A 19,574-nucleotide genomic window follows, 5' to 3' on the forward strand; every position below is an offset into this window, starting at 1 on the left:
TGGCATTCTTGGGGGGGACCCTACCACTACCCCACCACTGTCCGTGGACACCTGCAAGGGGGGAGTCTCATGCAACATGGAGGAGGATTTTGTGGATGAGGAAGAGGAGCAGGAGGAGAATGCTCAGCAGGCAAGCGGTGAATCCATTCTCCCCGGCAGCCAGGACCTTTTCATCACCCTGGAGCCAATACCCTCCCAAGGCGGGATCCCCGACTCTGAAGGCAGAGAAGGCACCTCTGGTAAGTGCACATTTGTAACTACAGTACAGGGTTTAAAAGCAATAGTGTTAAATGTTTGATTTGCCTTGAAGACTTGGGATGCATTCGTGGCCAGTAGAGCTACTGGAAAAGTCTGTTAACGTGTCTGGGGATGGAGCGGGAATCCTCCAGGGACATCTCCATGAAGCTCTCCTGGAGGTACTCTGAAAGGCTTTGCAGAAGGTTTCTGGGGAGGGCTGCCTTATTTTGTCCTCCACGGTAGGCCAGTAGCAAGTAGTCTGAAATCATTACAGCACAAAGCATGGCAGCAAATGGCCCTAGGTTTTGGTCATATTCAAACAACGTTTGGTCTTTATCTTTCTGTGTTAGCCTCAGGAGAGTGATATTATTCATGGTCACCTGGTTGAAATGGGGGAATTTTTGTAAGGGAACAGTAAAAGGACCCCGTTCACGCTGGGCTAAAAGGGATCATCTCAAATAGCCAAGTGGAGGGGTGGGGGGAGGTGTGTGCTGCACATCCACCCGAAAACTGCAGCCCCTCCTTTTAAATGGCAAACCCAACCGGCATTGCTTGCTATGGGAAAGGAGGGTGCTGCAGGTTGGAAACATTCCCACATGTTATGAAGACGTTAGAGGCCAAACCCATGTACCCTTTGGCTTACCATGTCTGCTTGGAAACCGAATTCTGTTGCCCAGCCGTGTGTGATGTGTCACCATACCGGCAGGCGCTCAATATAAAAGGCAAAATGCAATCTTGTACCGAAAGCATATGTGCTGTCTGCTGTGAATTGCTTGATTCACTGTGAAAGAGCCTCCCTTTTATTCTCAGAAAATCATCTTAAATTTTACTCTCCCTTTTTATCCCCCTGCAGGTGCAAATGTTTCTATGTTCCCCCATCATCTCCGTCCCTGAGGTTATCGCAGATTAGAAGGTGAAAAAAATGCACTTGCGATGACATGTTTTCTGAGCTCATGCAGTCCTCCTGCACAGATAGGGCACAGCTGAATGCATGGAGGCATTCAGTGGCAGAGTCCAGGAAAGCATTAACTGAGCGTGATGAGAAGAGGCAGGATGCAATGCTGAAGCTAATGGGGGAGCAAACGGACATACTCAAACATCTGGTGGAGCTGCAGGAAAGCCAACAAGAGCACAGACCACCACTGCATCCACTGTACAACCGCCTGCCCTCCTCCCCAAGTTCCATATCCTCCTCACCCAGATGCCCAAGAACCCGTGGGAGGAGGCTCCAGGCACCCAGCCACTCCACTCCAGAGGATGGCCCAAGCGACAGAAGGCTGTCATTCAAACAGTTTTGATTTGTAGTGTGGCTACAATAAGCAATGTACCCTTGTTCTTTCCTCCTCCCCTCCTCCCCCACCCCACCCGGGCTACCTTATCAGTTATCTCCCTTTTTTTAATTAATAAAGAAAGAATGCATGGTTTCAAAACAATAGTGACTTTATTTCCTTTGCCAGTTGTGATCGAAGGGGGGAGGATGGGGATTTAAAATCAACAAAGGGGGCGGGTTTGCATCAAGGAGAAACACACACAACTGTCACACCGTAGCCTGGCCAATCATGAAACTGGTTTTCAAAGCCTCTCTGATGCGCAGCACGCCTACCTGTGCTCTTCTAATCGCCCTGGTGTCTGGCTGTTCAAAATGGCAGCCAGGCGATTTGCCCCAACCTCCCACCCCGTCATAAATGTCTCCCCCTTACTCTCTCAGATATTATGAAGCACACAGCAAGCAGTAATAACAATGAGAATATTGGTTGGGCTGAACTCTAACCTAGTCAGCAAACAGCGCCAGCGAACTTTTAAACGTCCAAAGGCACATTCTACCACCATTCTGCACTTGCTCAGCCTATAGTTGAACTCCTCCTTACTACTGCCTAGGCTACCTGTGTACAGCTTCATGAGCCATGGGAGCAAGGAATAGGCTGCGTCTCCAAGGATAACCATTGGCATTTCAACATCCCCCAACAGTAATTTTCTGGTCTGGGAAGTAAGTTCCTTCTTGCAGCTGCTCGAACAGCCCTGAGTTCCTAAAAATGCAAGCATCATGCACCTTTCCCGGCCATTCCACGTTGATGTCGGTGAAACGTCACTTGTGATCCACCAGTGCTTGCAGCACCATTTAGAAGTACCCCTTGCGGTTTATGTACTGGTTGGCAAGGTGGTCCAGTGCCAAGATAGGGATATGCGTTCCATCTGTCGTCCCACCACAGTTAGGGAAACCCACTGCAGCAAAGCCGTCCACTATGACCTGTACATTTCCCAGAGTCACTACCTTGATAGCAGAACGTCAGTGATTGCATTGGCTACTTGAATCATAGCAGTCCCCACAGTAGATTTGCCCACTCCAGATTGATTTCCCAACTGACCAGTAGCAGTCAGGCACTGCAAGCTTCCACAAGGCTGTCGCCACTCGCTTCTCAACTGTCAGGGCAGCTCTCATCTTGGTATTCCTGCACTTCAGGGTGGGGGAAAGCAACTCACAGAGTTCCAGGAAAGTGGCCTGACGCATGCAAAAGTTTCGCAGCCACTGGGAATCATCCCATATATGCAAGACTATGTGGTCCCACCAGTCTGTGCTTATTTGCCAGGCCCAGAATCGGCATTCCACTGTATCAACCAGCCCCACTGCCACCATGATGTCCCAGTTGCCACATCCCTGCTATCAAGGATGTCTGTGTCCATGTCCTCTTCACAGTCGTCCTCGTGTTGCCGTCTCTTAGCCAGGTTCTACACATACTGCAGTATAATGCGTGAGGTTTTTACAATGCTTGCAACAGCAGTGGTGAGCTGAGCGGGCTCCATGTTGCTGTTTTATGGCATCTGCACAGGTAACCCAGGAAAAAAGGCATGAAATGATTGTCTGCAGTTGCTTTCATGGAGGGAGGGGAGACTGATGACCTAAAACCACCCGCGACAATGTTTTTGCGCTATCAGGCATTGGGAGCTTAACCCAGAATTCCAATGGACAGCGGAGACTGTGGGAACTGTGGGATAGCTTCCCAAAGTGCACCACTCCATGAGTCGATGCTAGCAACAGTAGTGAAGGCGCACTCCACTGACTTAATGCGCTTAGTGGGGACATACACAATTGACTGTATAAAATCGATTTCTAAAAATCAACTTCTATAAAATCGACCTAATTTTGTAGTGTAGGCATACCCTTACTCATGAGCTTGAAGTTAAGCACATACATCTTTGTGCAGAATCAGGGCCATGGTTAGTAGGTGTAGTATCTCCGTAATTGCATTTTGGCCCTTTGTTGTAAACTGAGTTGTTGAAAGGTGTGAGGTAAATCCTGCAATGTTGTTTGACAATTACTGTCACTACTGTATGTGTAACTGGTGAATGGCATAACAGTAAAACTAGATTCAAGAATCAAGGGACGTGTTTTTATATCACTATACAAAGTAACAGAAGGCTAAATTTAACAGTAGTGCTACATTAGTAGTAATCCTATAACAACTCTGTAAATTCTGATGTATTTTTATACAGCCTCACTCGGATTTTCCATTATTAAACTAGTCTGCAAAGTGAAAAAATGTGGCTATATCATCTTGCATTCCATTGTAACATAGTGAACATTAATTGTATGTTCTACTTTGATGGGATGTTATGTGTTTCAAAATATTTAACTCTTTTCTAGTAACAGAGTAGTAAAAACAAGGGCCAAATTTTGGCCCAGTTATTACGTGGATTCAGAGTTGACACACACAAATGCTACAAAAGCAATATTAATATGCATCCATATTCTGGCCAGCATGGCCCTGCACACAGCACACACAGTCAAAGCCTATAGATTGTGCTCCTCACTGGAATAATCTGTGCAGGGTGGTGCATACTTGCCACTGTCACAACAAAGAGCATACAAGCATGAATATGTGACTACACCCCTGATGTGTGCTTGTGAGAAGGAGGCAGCCAGGATATAGCCCATGATTTGAATCTGGTGTCTTGGATGTTTACTAGTGTATTCAGTAGCAGGTTACTTGCAGAGAAACACACACATTCGCCCAAATCTGCTCAGGATTCTGGAATTTTTGCTCAGAAACTTACAACCATTAGCATCATTATGTTATCACAGACACTCCTTTACCAGACTCATGATACTTCTCCTTACAGAGGCTGCTGTTATTTATAAAACAAAAAACCTAGACAAAATACTTCAAATTTTACTAAATTGAATTTTGTAGCTGCTTACTCCTGAAAGTGGCCTGAGCTCATTTTTGAGCTTCTCTTTATTTCAAACACTAAACCTTAAAACGAAGCAATGAACCAGGACAGTATTTGCTGTTCATAATCTTTTTATTTTTACTTCCTAAATATAAGGAGAATGAACATGGTCAGTGTATTAAAAAAGGGAACTGAAGCCTGCCACTCATTCCTTGAATGAATATGGGCCAGTCACTTAACCTCTCTGCACAAATAGTACTTGCCTGCCTGACAAGTATGGTAAAGATGAACATTAGTAAAGCACTTTGGGACCCTTGAGTTATAGGCACTTAGGAACTTCAAATGCAAAGTATTATTGTAGTTATTAATCTTAGTAATTACAATGTAAACACTCTCAGAGCACTTGGCCAGCCTCCAACTGCCACTCCCCAATCTCACATTCTGAGGCTGCTGCTAAGAATACCTGGTCAGCCTTCAACTAATGTCCCCCATTACTACCAGGTCTTGTGGTTTGGATATTTCTGTTCTTTGTTCTAGAAATGCCCCGTCCACCTCACCCTCCGGATTTGGTGGCCTACAGTAGACCGCAACCACAACGTTACCCCTTTCCCTCCCTCTTTTATCTTCACCCACAGACTTTCAGCTGCTGTGCTTCTCACTTCCTTCTGGACTGCAGAACAACTATATACATTGATGTCCAATGCAACACCTCCTCCCTTTTTTCCCTGCCTGTCCTTCCTGAATAAGCTATTCCCCTTTATACCAATATTCCTGTCATGAGATTTATCCCACAGATTCTCTGTTATGCCAATTAAGTCATAATTTAGATTGTATACTAAGACATTCAGTTTTTCCTGTTTATCTCCCATATTTGTTTATAAGCATCTAAGATGTTGAGCAGATTACTCCATTGTATTCCCTCTTGTTGCTCCTATGAACCTATTGTAATTTTCCGTTCTCACACTCCCACAAACTCCCAGCCCTGTGTCAAGGTCACTTTTTTTTATTTACCTGTGGGCTTTTGTCACCTGTCCCCTGTGAACCTAGTTTAAAGCCCTGGTCATTAGGTTGGCAAGTTGGTTCGTGAAGGTACTCTTCCTTGTTGCTCAGGTGAACTCCAGCGGTCTTCCTTCCCAGAGCAGCATCCCATGGTCAAAGAAGTCCAAGCCTCCTGCCAGTGTCATCTGTGCAGTTATGCATTCCTTTCCAGGATGTGCGTGTCCTGATGATCTGCCCAGGGTCCTACCTCGCAGTATCATTAGAGTCCACATGGATTAGCAGATGGATAATCCTCAGCAACCTTTCCATAATGTCTTGCATGTGGGCTTTGGGCAGGCAACACACATCCTGGGATGCCAGATCAGGTTGGCAGTTGGACTCTTCCATCCCCCTCAGAAAGGAGTCCCTGACCACTACCACCCTTTGTCTCTCCCTCTTGGGGGTGGTAGCTTTGAGCTTTCCAGGCTTGGAGACAGGTGGTTCCCCCTCATTGGCCATTGGGATCTGGTCCTCTCTTCGAGCTGCCAGTATTGCATACCAGTTCTTGGCTTAGATGGGCCTGGGTGAGGATGGAGCAGTGTCTGCTGCCCGGGGTGGTCAGCAGCCACTCTCTGCCCCACAGAGCAGCCAGTTCTTCCTTCCTTCATTCCCTGATATCCCTGTAGTCATCTATAGTCGGCTACCTTCCTCCATCTGCATTCTGTCAATGAAGTGCTCGTATTCCCATATGTTATGCAGGTGAGCCACTTCAGCCCAACAAAGCCAATAATACAGTTGTTTTCCAACTGCCACATAGATCTCTCTCTGACAAAGAATGCATTTTGCAGACTGTATGACAGGCCAGAGAAATCTGGCTAAACGACTATGTTCTGTTTCCTTCCCACTCCCCAGCACCATCAGTTCCTAGCTCAGGGAAATGGAAGATTGATGAAGAAAATGTTGAATCTGGTTAAACTGAGCATGTCTTGTGTTGGCAAGAGATGTTTTGAAGACTGTGAGTGGCTGAGAAACTTCTAAATAATGGCCGACCCATTTGGACTAGGCCAGCGTGCATCACGAAGCTCATTCAGCAGTGCTTAGCTCAGAAAGGGAGATAATTAAAATGCTGAGTTTATCACATTTCTTGTTCTAGTAGCTAGTTACATTTGCACAGTTATTTCTATGATCAACGAATTTGTTCATATACTCTCATTAAAAAAAATTCCTTGCTCCAGAACTCCCTGCGCACTGTAGGATATGTATCTGTTCCGCTGTGTGTGTGTGTGATTACAGTAGCACTTATTGGTTAATATCAGTTTTGGCTTATTTGCGGCCAAATCCTGGTGCCTGCTCTGTAGCATGCTGGAGGTGCAGAGTCATCCTGTGAGGCTTCTCAGGCCCATTCTACACCATATATTCAGCAGTATTTGGATTTGCAACTAGATACCATGGCTATGGATTCCTGATACATTCTTGTAATAACAGTAGTCCTGATATTTAGAGAACTTCAGTTAATGTTTGTAATCCCAATTTCATACCTTCATAACTCTTTCAATCAATCAGAGTTGAGCCATTGTATATGTGAAGAGGCCTCTTGTGGTTTCTCAGTAAGTAGTATGGCTTTTCTGGCAGACAGCCATAAGCAATTTAGTAGGCACATGTTGTGGAGGTGGATGCGGGGGCTGGGGGGAGAGGGATGATCCAGAAAGTTGTAACAAGAGGTTGAGTGAAATCAGTATTTTTATGCATAGCACAAGGAAAATCCACATTATAGATCTCATGGAGCCCATTTGGCCACACATATGCAACAGTCAGCATGATCAATAAGGTTAACTCTGCAACATGCTGATGGCATGATTATTCTCTCACTTAAACCAGTTTTGCACTGGTGTAACTCCTCAATTCAACTACTCCCAGTTTATCCAGTAAGAGAGAAGAATTAGGCACAAGGCGTACAATTACCCAGTGCACAATCCAGTGTTATATATCTCTCAATCAGTTCCACAGACATTTGGTATCATTTAATATGGCTTCTAGTTGTCCACAGAAATAATAATAATCAAATTTCTAGCCTAAATGTAAAGTTGAGGCTTTATCACATAACCTTTCCCCAATAGCCGTACAGCTGTAAATAGGTACTAGCCTAAAATGTCTGTCTCCAGTAGGGCTAATCTCCCTTTCCATTTCTGACAGGGGTCAGGTAACCAATGTAAATTACCACCATAAACTAAATTCCACCCCTCTTGTAGAACAAAGTGCTTTATCTGCATGTCAAGAAACCAGGAGCTACAAAGCAGATTGTAATGTTTCATCAGTTCAGCATGAATGGCATATCCTGTTCCTACTAATAGAACATTGGAGATGCTTGACTTCATTTTGCCTCAAGATAGAAGGCGGTTCTCTTTCTGTAGACGTTTTAAGGTGACCAGAAGGCAAAGGGGAAAATCCAGTAGGACCAGTATCTTCCTGTATATGCCATTCAAGAATCTGATTAGTGTGTGCTTTTTGATACCAATCGAGATTAATAAGCTAGACAACTCTAAAAATAATGTGACTTCCTTCCCCATGTTATGAGTCATTTTGATTTGATTACAAAGAAAAATTGATATCAAATTAATATCTATGATAACCATATTGCAATGTCAAACAATCAGTGCATTTCAATAGAGATCACATTGCAGTGAAAAATTTAAAAGTAATGTCAGTGCCCGAGCTGGATGGAAAATGGTTTTTCCATCCTCTGAAAATTTTTGAGATTTCAAAATAAATTTTCCCATCCCAAATGGGAATGAGAAGTTGAAATCTTCAGAAGTTTTGTGCATCAAAAATGTGTGTGTTCGGGGGAGGGAGAGATTAACTTCTGGCCAATTGTTTTGAAAAATTCACTTCAGGTCAAATTTGTTTCAATAATTTTGAAATGTTTCATTTTTGACCATTTAAAAATGTTTTTACTATAACTGGATTAAGGTTCTAAACTAAAAGTCTTTTTGAACTGGAAAACCAGAATTTTCATTTAGAAAATGTCAAAATGAAATATTTCAGCAATTTCAAAAGGTTTTATTCAACATTCTGTCAAGAAATTTGTTGAAACTGACCCTTTTGTTGCAAAAAGGTTTCTTTTGTGATAAACTGGCATTTTCAGATAAAAAAAGTTTCATAGAAAAATTCCCAACGAGCTCTAGTCAGTGCAAGTCTGTGGAGACCAGAGTAATTTACACTAAAGTTTTTTAACTGATCTATGAAAGGTTATTAAAAATAACATGTAGATTCAAAACTGAAACTTGGAACTAGTTTCTTAGGTCTGTAACAACACCCTTAATTGAGCCTCAAGGTTCCTAAACTCTGCAGCACATCGTGCCTAAAGAGGGACCAACAAACTGATTTAACAACTGAAATTTGTCCCCAGTTGAGCATGTGGATACACAGAATATTTTGCACATTCCTTGTTTTATATTAAAACTGGATTCAGTGTAAATCTTTTGAATTCCTTTACAGATTTGTTGGAAAGGGACAGATTATTTTAGCATGACTCCCTTATGCAATCTGGTGTTTAGCAGATTACGTATGTTATTCTGTTATAGGTACACTACAGTGATAGACAAAATGGCAAAGAGTGTATGACCTGTTTGACACTGTCTCCTGTGCAGATGACTTTCCATGGTATCGGAAGCTCCATTGAAGCCAGCCATGACCAGGTATAATACCCTCACCCCACACATATCTATTTAATAAGGCCAACTAAGATGTTAGTATTACTAAATCTCACATTTGCACAAATACTGCTTTATTTATGGCATGTTCTTGCCACCACTGTTTGCCTATATTGCCACAATAAAACCCTTAAAGTGACCCACAAAGGAGAAGAAATTACATTTGTGCCCTCTTTTGCTTCTTCAAGATGTATAAAGAAAACCTGACTGTTTTGGGTTTAAACTGGTGTGTAAGGGGTCTGCTAAGTTGTTTTTTTATGTTAGTAACACCAGGTCTTATCTACCCTGATTTTATGGATGACTGGAGAAATAGAGGAATGATAGCATCGTAAGTGACAAGAGACTGGCAGCTTTGCAATTGAGAAAAACTCAAATTTGTTTGTTCATTTTTATTTAACTCAAGCTTCTGGCAGACACCTGGGACAAATTTTTTCTTTGTTAATCATTCCTTCTCCCTTGCCAGTTCAGATGAGATCTGAGGAGACTTCCGTTCTAGTTCTATAGTCCTCCAATACAGTCCTCTATAAAAACATGGAAGATGACAAGACTTTGATAATTCAGGTATTTCTATTGCAAAAAACAAGTTGAATAAAACTGTAAACCAAATACCGCACTTTTCAGACCCTGGGTATATAAGAAGAAAACAAAAAAGGGCATAAGCAATTTTTATTTGCTTTTGCAGGTCATCTTTAAATTGTACTAAATACGTCATACACTTTGTCAGCCTAAATGTAAGATTCTTTCAGGGAGAAGAAGGGGACATCTTCTTGGCAATGATCAGAATTAGTTATGTTTGGGAAAAGATTCAGACACTCTTAGCCATGTTTTACGTTAAAAGAATTAAATGGAAATTTGTAGGGAGCTATCTGTTAACATAAACGAATCCTTTTAGTTATTTATGTGATAGCTTGAGGATTCTTCCTGTTCATAAAGTAGTGACTCACAACTATGTGGTATTTTACTGCAATGGTCAACTACGGTAAATATGTTAGTGATTCAACAAACACATTCCTCTCAACCTCTCATTTCATCCAGCAAGTTGTTTATACTGTTCCAAACTCTCTCAGCTTATCTTTCAGTAAAAACCACTTTTTAACCTAGTTATGTCTCAAATACAATATTTAGACCTATCAGTACCCTGTAAGGATTTGAGGTGGTCCCTGTCAATTTGGTAACAACTGCATTATGGGCTACCAGTCATTTCAACCTTGGCTTGGCATTTATTTAGGTGACAGCATGGCTTGTAAACAGAAAATCACCTTCTAAATAGAAATCATCTTAAAAGTTATCTAAACAATTAAATTTTTTTAAAAAGCTATGATGAAACAGTGTTACTTAGGTTGAAAAGTCAAGCACTCAAAAGTTAGGAATTGCCAGATTTAATGTTGCTTATTCAACCTTAATTTGCTCCGCCTCTGTGTCCATTCTGCACATTGAATTAGACAGAGGTCCTGTGAAAAACAATAATATGTGGTCATATAATTAAAGATTATGTCGTAATGCATATGCAAAAAGGAGTAGAATTAAGGTTGCATGGGCAACCATAAATTTGGCTTTCCTTAACCTTGCTTGACTTTGCAACTTAAATAATGTTCTTTTACCATAGTTTTTTTTTAAATGTAATTTCCTAAGTGTTTTTAAAAGGAAATATTATGTACAGCTGTAAGAATGATCTGCTATTATGCAACATCAGCAAGGCTTGAACCCTGAATCTGCAGTACACTTGAGTACCTGCACTTGAACTACAGGACTACCTACACTAGTTAGCAGCAGGAAAAGGCTGTTATCCCAGAGGCGGGATGGCCCACTAGATCTATGGAGAGCCTGGTTTTCTCTCTCTCTATGTTCCTCCAGGTGTTGAGGGAACTCCTCCCTATGTGGTGCCCCAGAGTGGGGATGGCCTGCCCTGTGGTTGTTTGGGGGAACTAGAAAACTGGAAAAGAAGCATTCCTAGCTGCCATTTGAAGTGGCAGAGGAGAATGACTCATTAGCAAATAAAACTTTTCTCCCAATTTTTTTATCAGAAGCTTGAGTTAAGTAATTTAACATAAAATGAACAACATTAGAGTTTTAAACAGTCTGACTAAAAATCTCTTTCCTCTCTCATTCCTCTCTGACCTGATAGGATTGCGTGACAAAGTTCCTGCTCTACCTTGGTGGGTCTTGCGCTTATTGGCGGATTTGCTCACCTTGGAGCTTCACGGCAGCCCTCAGCTTGGCCATTTTTCTGAATCCACAGTCCAGGTCGACGACTCCTGTGTCTAACCAGGAGTTGGGAGGTTTGGGGGGGAACCCGGGCCCGCCCTCTACTCCGGGTTCCAGCCCAGGGTCCTGTGGAATGCAGCTGTCTAGAGTGCCTCCTGGAACAGCTGTGGGACAGCTACAACTCCCTGGGCTACTTTCCCATGGCCTCCTCCCAACACCTTCTTTCCTCACCACAGGACCTTCGTCCTGGTGTCTGATAATGCTTGTACACCTCAGTCCTCCAACAGTCCGCGTTCTCACTCTCAGCTTCTAGTGCCTCTTGCTCCCAGCTCCTCACACACACACCACAAACTGAAATGAGCTCCTTTTTAAAACCCAGGTGCCCTGATTAGCCTTCCTTAATTGAATCTAGCAGCTTCTTGATTGGCTGCAGGTGTTCTAATCAGCCTGTCTTAATTGTCTCCAGAAGGTTCCTGATTGTTCTGGGAAAAGGGACTTACTGAGCCTGGGAAAAGGGACCTACTTAGCCTGGGGCTAATATATCTGCCTTCAATTACTCTCCTGTAGCCATCTGGCCCGACCCTGTCACATATCGCCCCCCTCTGCTCAACACTATGGGGTTGGGCAACTTGGGACGTCAGGCAGTGTACTTGTGACAAGCCATCTGCATTGCCGTGGTGGCTTCCAGCCCAGTGTTGTATGGTTATTTGAAAAGGTTGTAGGGACAGGAACCATCTGATCACCCTTGCGTTCTTCTCTTTATTTCGCTGCATCCACTGGAGGAGTGCATTGTTGGTCACAAGGGTAAACCGTCATCCCAGAAGGTAATAACGTAGTGTTTCCATGGCCCATTTCACAGCTAGGCGCTCTCTTTCAACCATGGCATACTTCTACTCTCTCTGGAGGAGTTTCCTGCTGAGGTAGACGATTGGGTGTTCTTCATCTCCAACCATCTGTGATAGGACCGCTCCCAATCCTACTTCAGATGCATCTGTTTGTAAAATGAATTCTTTGTTGAAGTCTGGGGCTATAAGCACGGGGTTACTGCAGAGGGCTGTCTGTAGATCCATGAACGCTTTCTCTGCAGCATCTGTCCACTTCACCATGTCTGGATCCCGGGCTTTTATCAGGTCTGTCAGGGGACTCGCTCTGGTAGCAAAATGGGGAATAAATCATCGGTAATACCCCACCACACCCAGGAATGCCCGGACTTGCTTTTTCCGATTCAGCCGGGGCCAATTTTGGATAGCCTCTAGTTTGTTTAGTTGGGGTTTGACCATGCCCCTTCCTACAATGTAGCCAAGGTATTTAGCCTCGGCTAGCCCTATAGCACACTTGGCTGGGTTGGCTGTGAGGCCAGCCTGTCTTAGCGTGTCCAGAACCACTTCCACCTTTCCTAAGTGGGTTTCCCAGTCGGGGGTGTGAATAATCACATCATACAGGTATGCTGCTGCATAACTGGTATGGGGCCGTAGGAGCTTGTCGATAAGATGCTGGAAGGTGTCAGGTGCCCCATGCAGTCCAAAAGGAAGAACAGTATATTGAAACAGACCCTCTGGTGCACAGAATGCCGTCTTTTCTTTCGCATCTTTGGCAAGGGGAATCTGCCAGTATCCCTTTGTTAAATCAAGGGTGGTCAAAAATCGGGCATTGTCCAGGCGGTCAACTAACTCATTGATACAGGGTATGGGGTATGCATCAAATTTGGATATCTCATTCAGCCGGCGAAAGTCATTACAAAACCTAGTGGTGCCATCAGGTTTGGGCACCAACACAGTCGGGCTTGACCACTGACTGTGGGACTCTTCGATGACTCCCAGCTCCAACATCCTTTTTACCTCTGCCTTGATCTCCTCCCTTTTTGCTGCTGGCACCTGATAGGGCCTTAAAGTTACCTTTGCCCCAGGGTCTGTGATAATGTGGTGATATGCTTTGGTGGTCCAGCCTGGTTTGGTTGAAAACACGTCCTGGTATTGGTTGATCATCTCAGTTACCTCCTTCTTCTGGTTTGGTGTCAGATCAGTGGGTATCCTGATCTGCTCCTGCATATTATTTCCCTGGATCAGGGTCTCTTGAGCCACTACACACGCCTCTCGTTGGTGCCAAGGCTTTAAGAGGTTAATGTGATAATTTTGTTCTTGTTTCCAGCGTCCTGGCTGCCACACCTTGTAGGTTACTTCCCCCACGGGTTCAGCCACCTCATAGGGCTCCTGCCATTGGGCTAAAAGCTTGCTTTCTGCTGTGGGTACCAACACCATCACCCAATCCCCTGGTTGGAATTGTCAGACTTTTTCCTGGCGATTGTAATGGGTTCACTGGGCCTCCTGCGCCTTTTCCAAATGTTCCCGTACAATAGGGGTGACCCGGGCTATCCGTTCTCGCATCTGCAACACATAGTCAGTTATATTTCTCCCCTCGTTGGGTTCCTCTTCCCACATTTCTTTTGCAATATCTAGTATGCCATGGGGGTGGCGTCCATATAATAATTCAAAGAGGAGAAACCCAGTTGAGGCCTGAGGTACCTCCCAGATTCAAACATAAGATAGGGTAGTAGGGTGTCCCAATCCTTCCCGTCTCGACTTACCACTTTCCTTATCGTTGCCTTGAGGGTTCAGTTAAACCTTTCTACCAGCCCATCGGTCTGCGAATGATCGACTGAAGTTCTCAGGGTATGTATATGGAGCAGCGTACAGAGGTCCTTCATTAGCTTCGACATAAATGGGGTACCTTGGTCTGTTAATATCTCCTTTGATAGCCTCACTCGGGCAAAGATCCCTACCAACTCTTTAGCTATCGTTTTAGAGGCTGGAGTCTTCTTTCTGGGTCTCCATTGTCCTTTGTAACTTAGGAACATCTTTCATTATGCATGTCTGAAAGCAGGTTGGTTACCCAGCAGTATAGTTGTAACCCACCATGAGTGGATTTTTCAAGTGTGTTAAGAGTTGATCAGCAGTTTTCCAGTCAATCAGTCTTTTCCATTTCCAATGATGTGTACAATTACTGCCCAGTTAGTGTATTGGATGTTGTTTTAAAAATTTACACTAGGTAGCTTTTGGGGAGATTAAAGGATTGGGCAGAAAAGTATAGGCCTGTGTGGGAAATAAACTGATTCCATCCCAGTTACATAGGAGGTTCAGCAGGCTTGTCTTTGTAGCCCCTTTTTGTTTTAATTTTCATATCTATCATGTTTTTTAGCATTAAAAAAGGATCAATTCTGTCCCCCTAAAATCGTGAATCACTCTGTCGTATTATATGCAGATGACGTGGTTTTGTTATCACAAACACCAGTGGGCCCGAAGAGTTTATTAAATGCATTTCGTTCATATTGCCAGTGGGAGGGCCTCTCGATAAATTATTCAAAAACTAAAGTAAATGTCTTTAGCTGAAGATGGTGGTTACATAAATGGAGGATTGATGAGCAATATATTGAACAAGTTAGCTCTTTCCCTTACATAGGTGTCTGGTTCTCACAAAATGGTGTGTGGGATCAACATCTTCAGGTAATGAAAGAAAAAGCCTCAAATTCAATCCACGCTATGTTGCATTTTACCTGGACCCGTGGGGGTAAGTTAGTTGAACCTGCCCTTAGTGTGTTTTGTGTCTAAGGTATGTGCTCAAATTTTGTACAGCACAGAAATATGGCAATGGAATGATCCCATGGGACTGAAAGTAATTTAAAAGAAATACTTTAGGAAGATCCTCAGTTTCCCAAATAATACCCCTGCTGCTTTTCTTGGAGCCGAGTTAGGCATGGGTTCTATTCTGCCCAAAGTGCAACATCGCAATATTAATATTTGGCTTTATAATTACAGTATGCACCATAGGCATAGTTTGACTTCTGTATTTGGGGGCATGGAGGCAGCTCCAGCCAGGTCAACCGGGCTGTGTGTGGGGGCAAATTCTGTGCCTGCCCAAGGGTTGCAGTTTGGGGGGGGGGCAATGCCCCCCATGTTCCTCCCAAACTACACCCATGGTATGCACCCACAGCACTTGCCTAGAGGAAGAGCTCAGCAGGACTTTCTCGTGTAAATTTTGTTGGTTAGAATATATTCAAAATTCCTTGCATTCTCTAGGTGTCACAATGAGAAATAATTAGGTTGAAGTTTAAACATGAGAGGTTTCAGAGTAACAGCCGTGTTAGTCCGTATTCGCAAAAAGAAAAGGAGTACTTGTGGCACCTTAGAGACTAACCAATTTATCTGAGCATAAGCTTTCGTGAGCTACAGCTCACTTCATCGGATGAGAAGATGAGAACTCCATAATCAAGTCAAGAATAGAGGATATTGATAAGCAATAGTATAAGGCAGTTGTTTCTATTATAGATATGTCACCTTGGTTTCCCCTTGTTAAAAAGACTTACCGGTTTGCCAGATATTTAGATAGTTTGTGCAATAACTTGCTAAGAAGGCCCTTCACAGCTCTCTGTTTTCAATCCATGCAGAGAGTTTACTTAGAAGGCCAATATACTGGCACTGAGAAATGTAACAGACTCTGTCCATGAGACTGAGGGCAGGAGGAAGACGCTACTGGTTATTTATTACACTGTAATCTGTATTGCCACTTGAGGTCAAAATGACTTTCTGTGTTTTTGTCCCGGATACCTTTTTCTATGACCTCTTAAAAACTAGAATATTTGTTGACATCTGATGATATATCTGTGATTCGAGCAGATGCCCTATTTGCATGGTCAGCCACTAAAATAAGGGAAAGGCATGTGTCATGGTGATCATATATGGTTTAATTGTTTATGTCCTTTTTCATCTTTATTTATATGTTGTTGTTGTTATTGTATAATTCCAGATTTAGTTTTGTTTTATTGTAATACATTTTGGATTTTTGCTCATTGGTCTAAGGCTAAGTTGTTAATAATAATCTGTTGATATTATACTGCACTCACTTGAGCAATTTCATATTCAAATAAACATTTCTGAAATGGTGGTGAAACAGGAAAAAAAAAGTATATTAGTACTAGTTGGGATGGATCATATGATTGGCATTAGAATGGTCTGCATTCTAAACCCCTAGCTGCTGCGGCTTACCTCATTTGGTCAAAAATCAGCTTTGAAGAAATCATTTTAAATCACTCAAGAAAGAGATCTTGGAGTCATTCTAGATAGTTCTATGAAATCATCAACTCAATGTGCAGTGGCAGTCAAAAAAGCGAACAGAATGTTGGGAATCATCAAGAAAGGGATAGATAATAAGACAGAAAATATCATATTGCCTCTATATAAATCCATGGTACACCCACACCTTGAATATTGCATGCAGATGTGGTCGCCCCATCTCAAAAAAGATATATTGGAATTGGAAAAGGTTCAGAAAAGGGCAACAGAAATGATTAGGGGTATAGAATGGCTTCCATATGAGGAGAGATTGATAAAATGGGACTTTTCAACTTGGAAAAGACGTGACTAAGGGGGGATATGATAGAGGTCTATAAAATCATGAGTGGTATAGAGAAAGTAAATAAGGACGTGTTATTTACTCCTCATAATACAAGAACAAGGGGCCATCAAATGAAATTAATAGGTAGCAGGTTTAAAACAAACACAGGAAAGTATTTTTTCATACAACGCACTGTCAACCTCTGGGACTCCTTGCCAGAGGGTGTTGTGAAGGCCAGTGTTATAACAAGGTTCAAAAGGGAGCTGGATAGATTCATGGAAGATAGGTCCATCAATGGCCATTAGCCAGGATGGGCAGGAATGGTTTCCCTAGTCTCTGTTTGCCAGAAGCTGGGATTGGGTGACAGGGCATGGATCACTTTATGATAACCTGTCTGTTCCTTCCCTTTGGGGCACCTGCCATTGGTCACTGTCAGAGGACAGGATGCTGGGCTTGATGGACCTTTGGTCTGACCCAGTATGGCCATTCTTATGCTCATTTCCATTCTGTTTTTCAAAGGCAAAAATTGCAATTTGTTCCTAAGAGCTAATGTTATTCTGTGTTCACAAATAGTAAAAAGGGGTTTGTTTCTCTAATATCCTTGCCAACCTAGCCTATGACCCAGATCCCTTGGTCCTGGCATTTCTCCTGTATTCAGCTTTGTCAGCTCTAATATCTTGAGTTTCCCAATATATATTTTGTTTTTTTAATAGCTTCTCACAATCTCCCAGCATTCACCAGCAGCCTTGCAAACTTTTTTCTAAATCTCCAATAGAACTTATGTCATAGGCTGCCTTCAGTTAAGACGGTCACTATTTCCCTACAGAAGCTGGAAGCAGAAGTGAGGCTGCCTTTCGTAAAATTGACCATAATTCCCTATAGTTTCTTGTGGGACTGAGGTCAGGCTGCCCTCAGGGATGGTGATAGTCTCTAGGCTCTATAGTTTGGAAATGAACAGGAAGCTAAGAGGAGAGAGGAATGTGGATTGTTAGAGGGCACTGAGGGGGGATTGCAGAGAGATGCGGGAGGCAGAATGAAAACTGGAGGTATAGGGCAATATGTGACATAGATGGGAGAATTTGAGGGGTAGGAGATTGTAAGGGAAAATATGGTGAAGAGGTGCAGAACAGCAGACTGGGCAAGCCTGAGTGGGCCATGGAGTATAAGAAGGCAAGAGGAAGATGGATAGAGAGGGAAAGAAATTGAAAAATTAGGAGTTTCAGAAAAGAGCCAGAAAAATGATTTGACGGCCTTGAAGAGCTCAGTCTGTTTAGCATATGAAAAAGAAGGTTGAGAGGTAACTTGGTAACCGTGTATAAGGACCTTCACAGGGAGAAGGGCTCTTTAATCTAACAGAGAAAGGTTACATTTTCTAACAGTGAGGGTGATTAAGTATTGGAACAAACTACCAAGGAAAATGTTGGGTGCTCCATCTCTTGAAGTCTTCAGATCAAGACTGGATGCCTTTCTGGGATATATGCTTCAGGAAGACCCAAGTTATGCATTAGTCAACCCCAGGTTACTGGATTCAGTACAGGGGTTATTGGGTGAAATTCTGTGGCCTATGATATGCAAGAGGTCGGACTAGAATATCTTATGGTTCCTTTTGGCATTCAAGTCTGTGAATTCATGAAGACAGCAGCTCCCTAACCTATTTGAGCGCAGTGAATCCTGCATACCCATGTTTTTGTGTGTACATTATGGGTACATGCAGTGTTGCCAATGCTCATGATTTTAATGTGTATCTTGTGATATTTGGCATTTTTCTTAATGCTCCAGCTCTAAGAATCATCTGATTACGAGAGAATCCCAGCTTTCATTTAAAAAAAAAAAAAAGTATTGTGTTTGCAGAGAAAAGCTGGAAAACATGAACTGAGTGCACCCTGAAGGCTCAGAAACCAGACAACAAATTTAAAGAACTAACAACATTGTTTTTAATAAAATCTCATGGTTTTTAAGACCATCTTAAGGCCTCACTCATGATTTTTGAACACTTGGGTTGAGAATACTGTGCATGTAAGTTTGAATTTTGAACGTGAAATAATTTCATGTATATCGGGGGTGGTCAGCTTCCTCCTACCAGCTCAGGCAGCAGACCAAAGCACATTGCAATGTATTGTTTCTTTAAAATCTCATTATTTTTAAACCAGTCCCATGATTCGGGGGGATTTAACTTACAATTCTTAGAGTTGGCAGTACTGTACATTAGTCTGTTTATTACTTTATTTCTAGTGTGAAGGGAACGATCCCCCTGAAGCCATGGCCCAATTTGATTATGATACACATTGTAAGGAGAGTGATCACTTTAGATAAGCTATTACCAGCAGGAGAGTGGGATGGGGGGAGAGAAAACCTTTTGTAGTGGTAAACACCCATTTTTTCATGCTTTGTGTGTATAAAAAGAGCTTGTGTACTTTCCACAGTATGCATCCGATGAAGTGAGCTGTAGCTCACAAAAGTTTATGCTCAAATAAATTGGTTAGTCTCTAAGGTGCCACAAGTACTCCTTTTCTTTTTGCGAATACAGACTAACACGGCTGTTACTCTGAAACTCTTCTTTTTCTGTCTCCTAAAAGCTGTACCTACGGCTACGTTTTAGTCACAGGTATTTTTAGTAAAAGTCATGGACAGGTCACGGGCAGTAAATAAAAATTAATGGCCCGTGACCTGTCCATGACTTATACTAGATACCCTTGACTAAATCTTAGCGGGGTGGGCATCCTGGGGGCGCTGTGGGTGCTGGGGGGAGGAGCGCAGGGTGGCAGGCTCCCTACTTGACTCCGTGCCTCCCCAGAAGTGGCAACATCCCCCTCCCTCAGCTCCTAGGTGGAGGCGTGGCCAGGCAACTCTGCGCGCTGCCTCTGCCCCGAGTGCCAGCTCTGCAGC

General features: G+C 43.0%; 1 protein-coding gene across 21 annotated transcripts in view; it reads left to right on the plus strand.

The window, feature by feature from the left end:
- STAU2 (staufen double-stranded RNA binding protein 2) overlaps window positions 1-19,574 on the plus strand; it is a 224,954-nt gene that overhangs the window by 125,775 nt on the left and 79,605 nt on the right. For 9 of the 21 annotated variants that reach the window (XM_073330822.1, XM_073330823.1, XM_073330819.1 and 6 more), the window contains 2 exons: window positions 8,967-9,080; window positions 11,221-11,251. The exons of 3 other annotated variants lie outside the window; for them this stretch is intronic. In XM_073330822.1, the coding sequence (XP_073186923.1) occupies window positions 8,967-9,080; window positions 11,221-11,251 (145 nt within the window). Of the gene's footprint in view, window positions 1-1,090; window positions 1,613-8,966; window positions 9,081-11,220; window positions 11,252-19,574 lie in introns of those variants that run through there. 9 more of the 21 variants (XR_012157166.1, XM_073330828.1, XM_073330829.1 and 6 more) reach the window with 4 other exon arrangements.

This window comes from Lepidochelys kempii, chromosome 2 (genome assembly GCF_965140265.1).
Source record: "Lepidochelys kempii isolate rLepKem1 chromosome 2, rLepKem1.hap2, whole genome shotgun sequence".
Classification (NCBI taxonomy): domain Eukaryota; kingdom Metazoa; phylum Chordata; order Testudines; family Cheloniidae; genus Lepidochelys; species Lepidochelys kempii.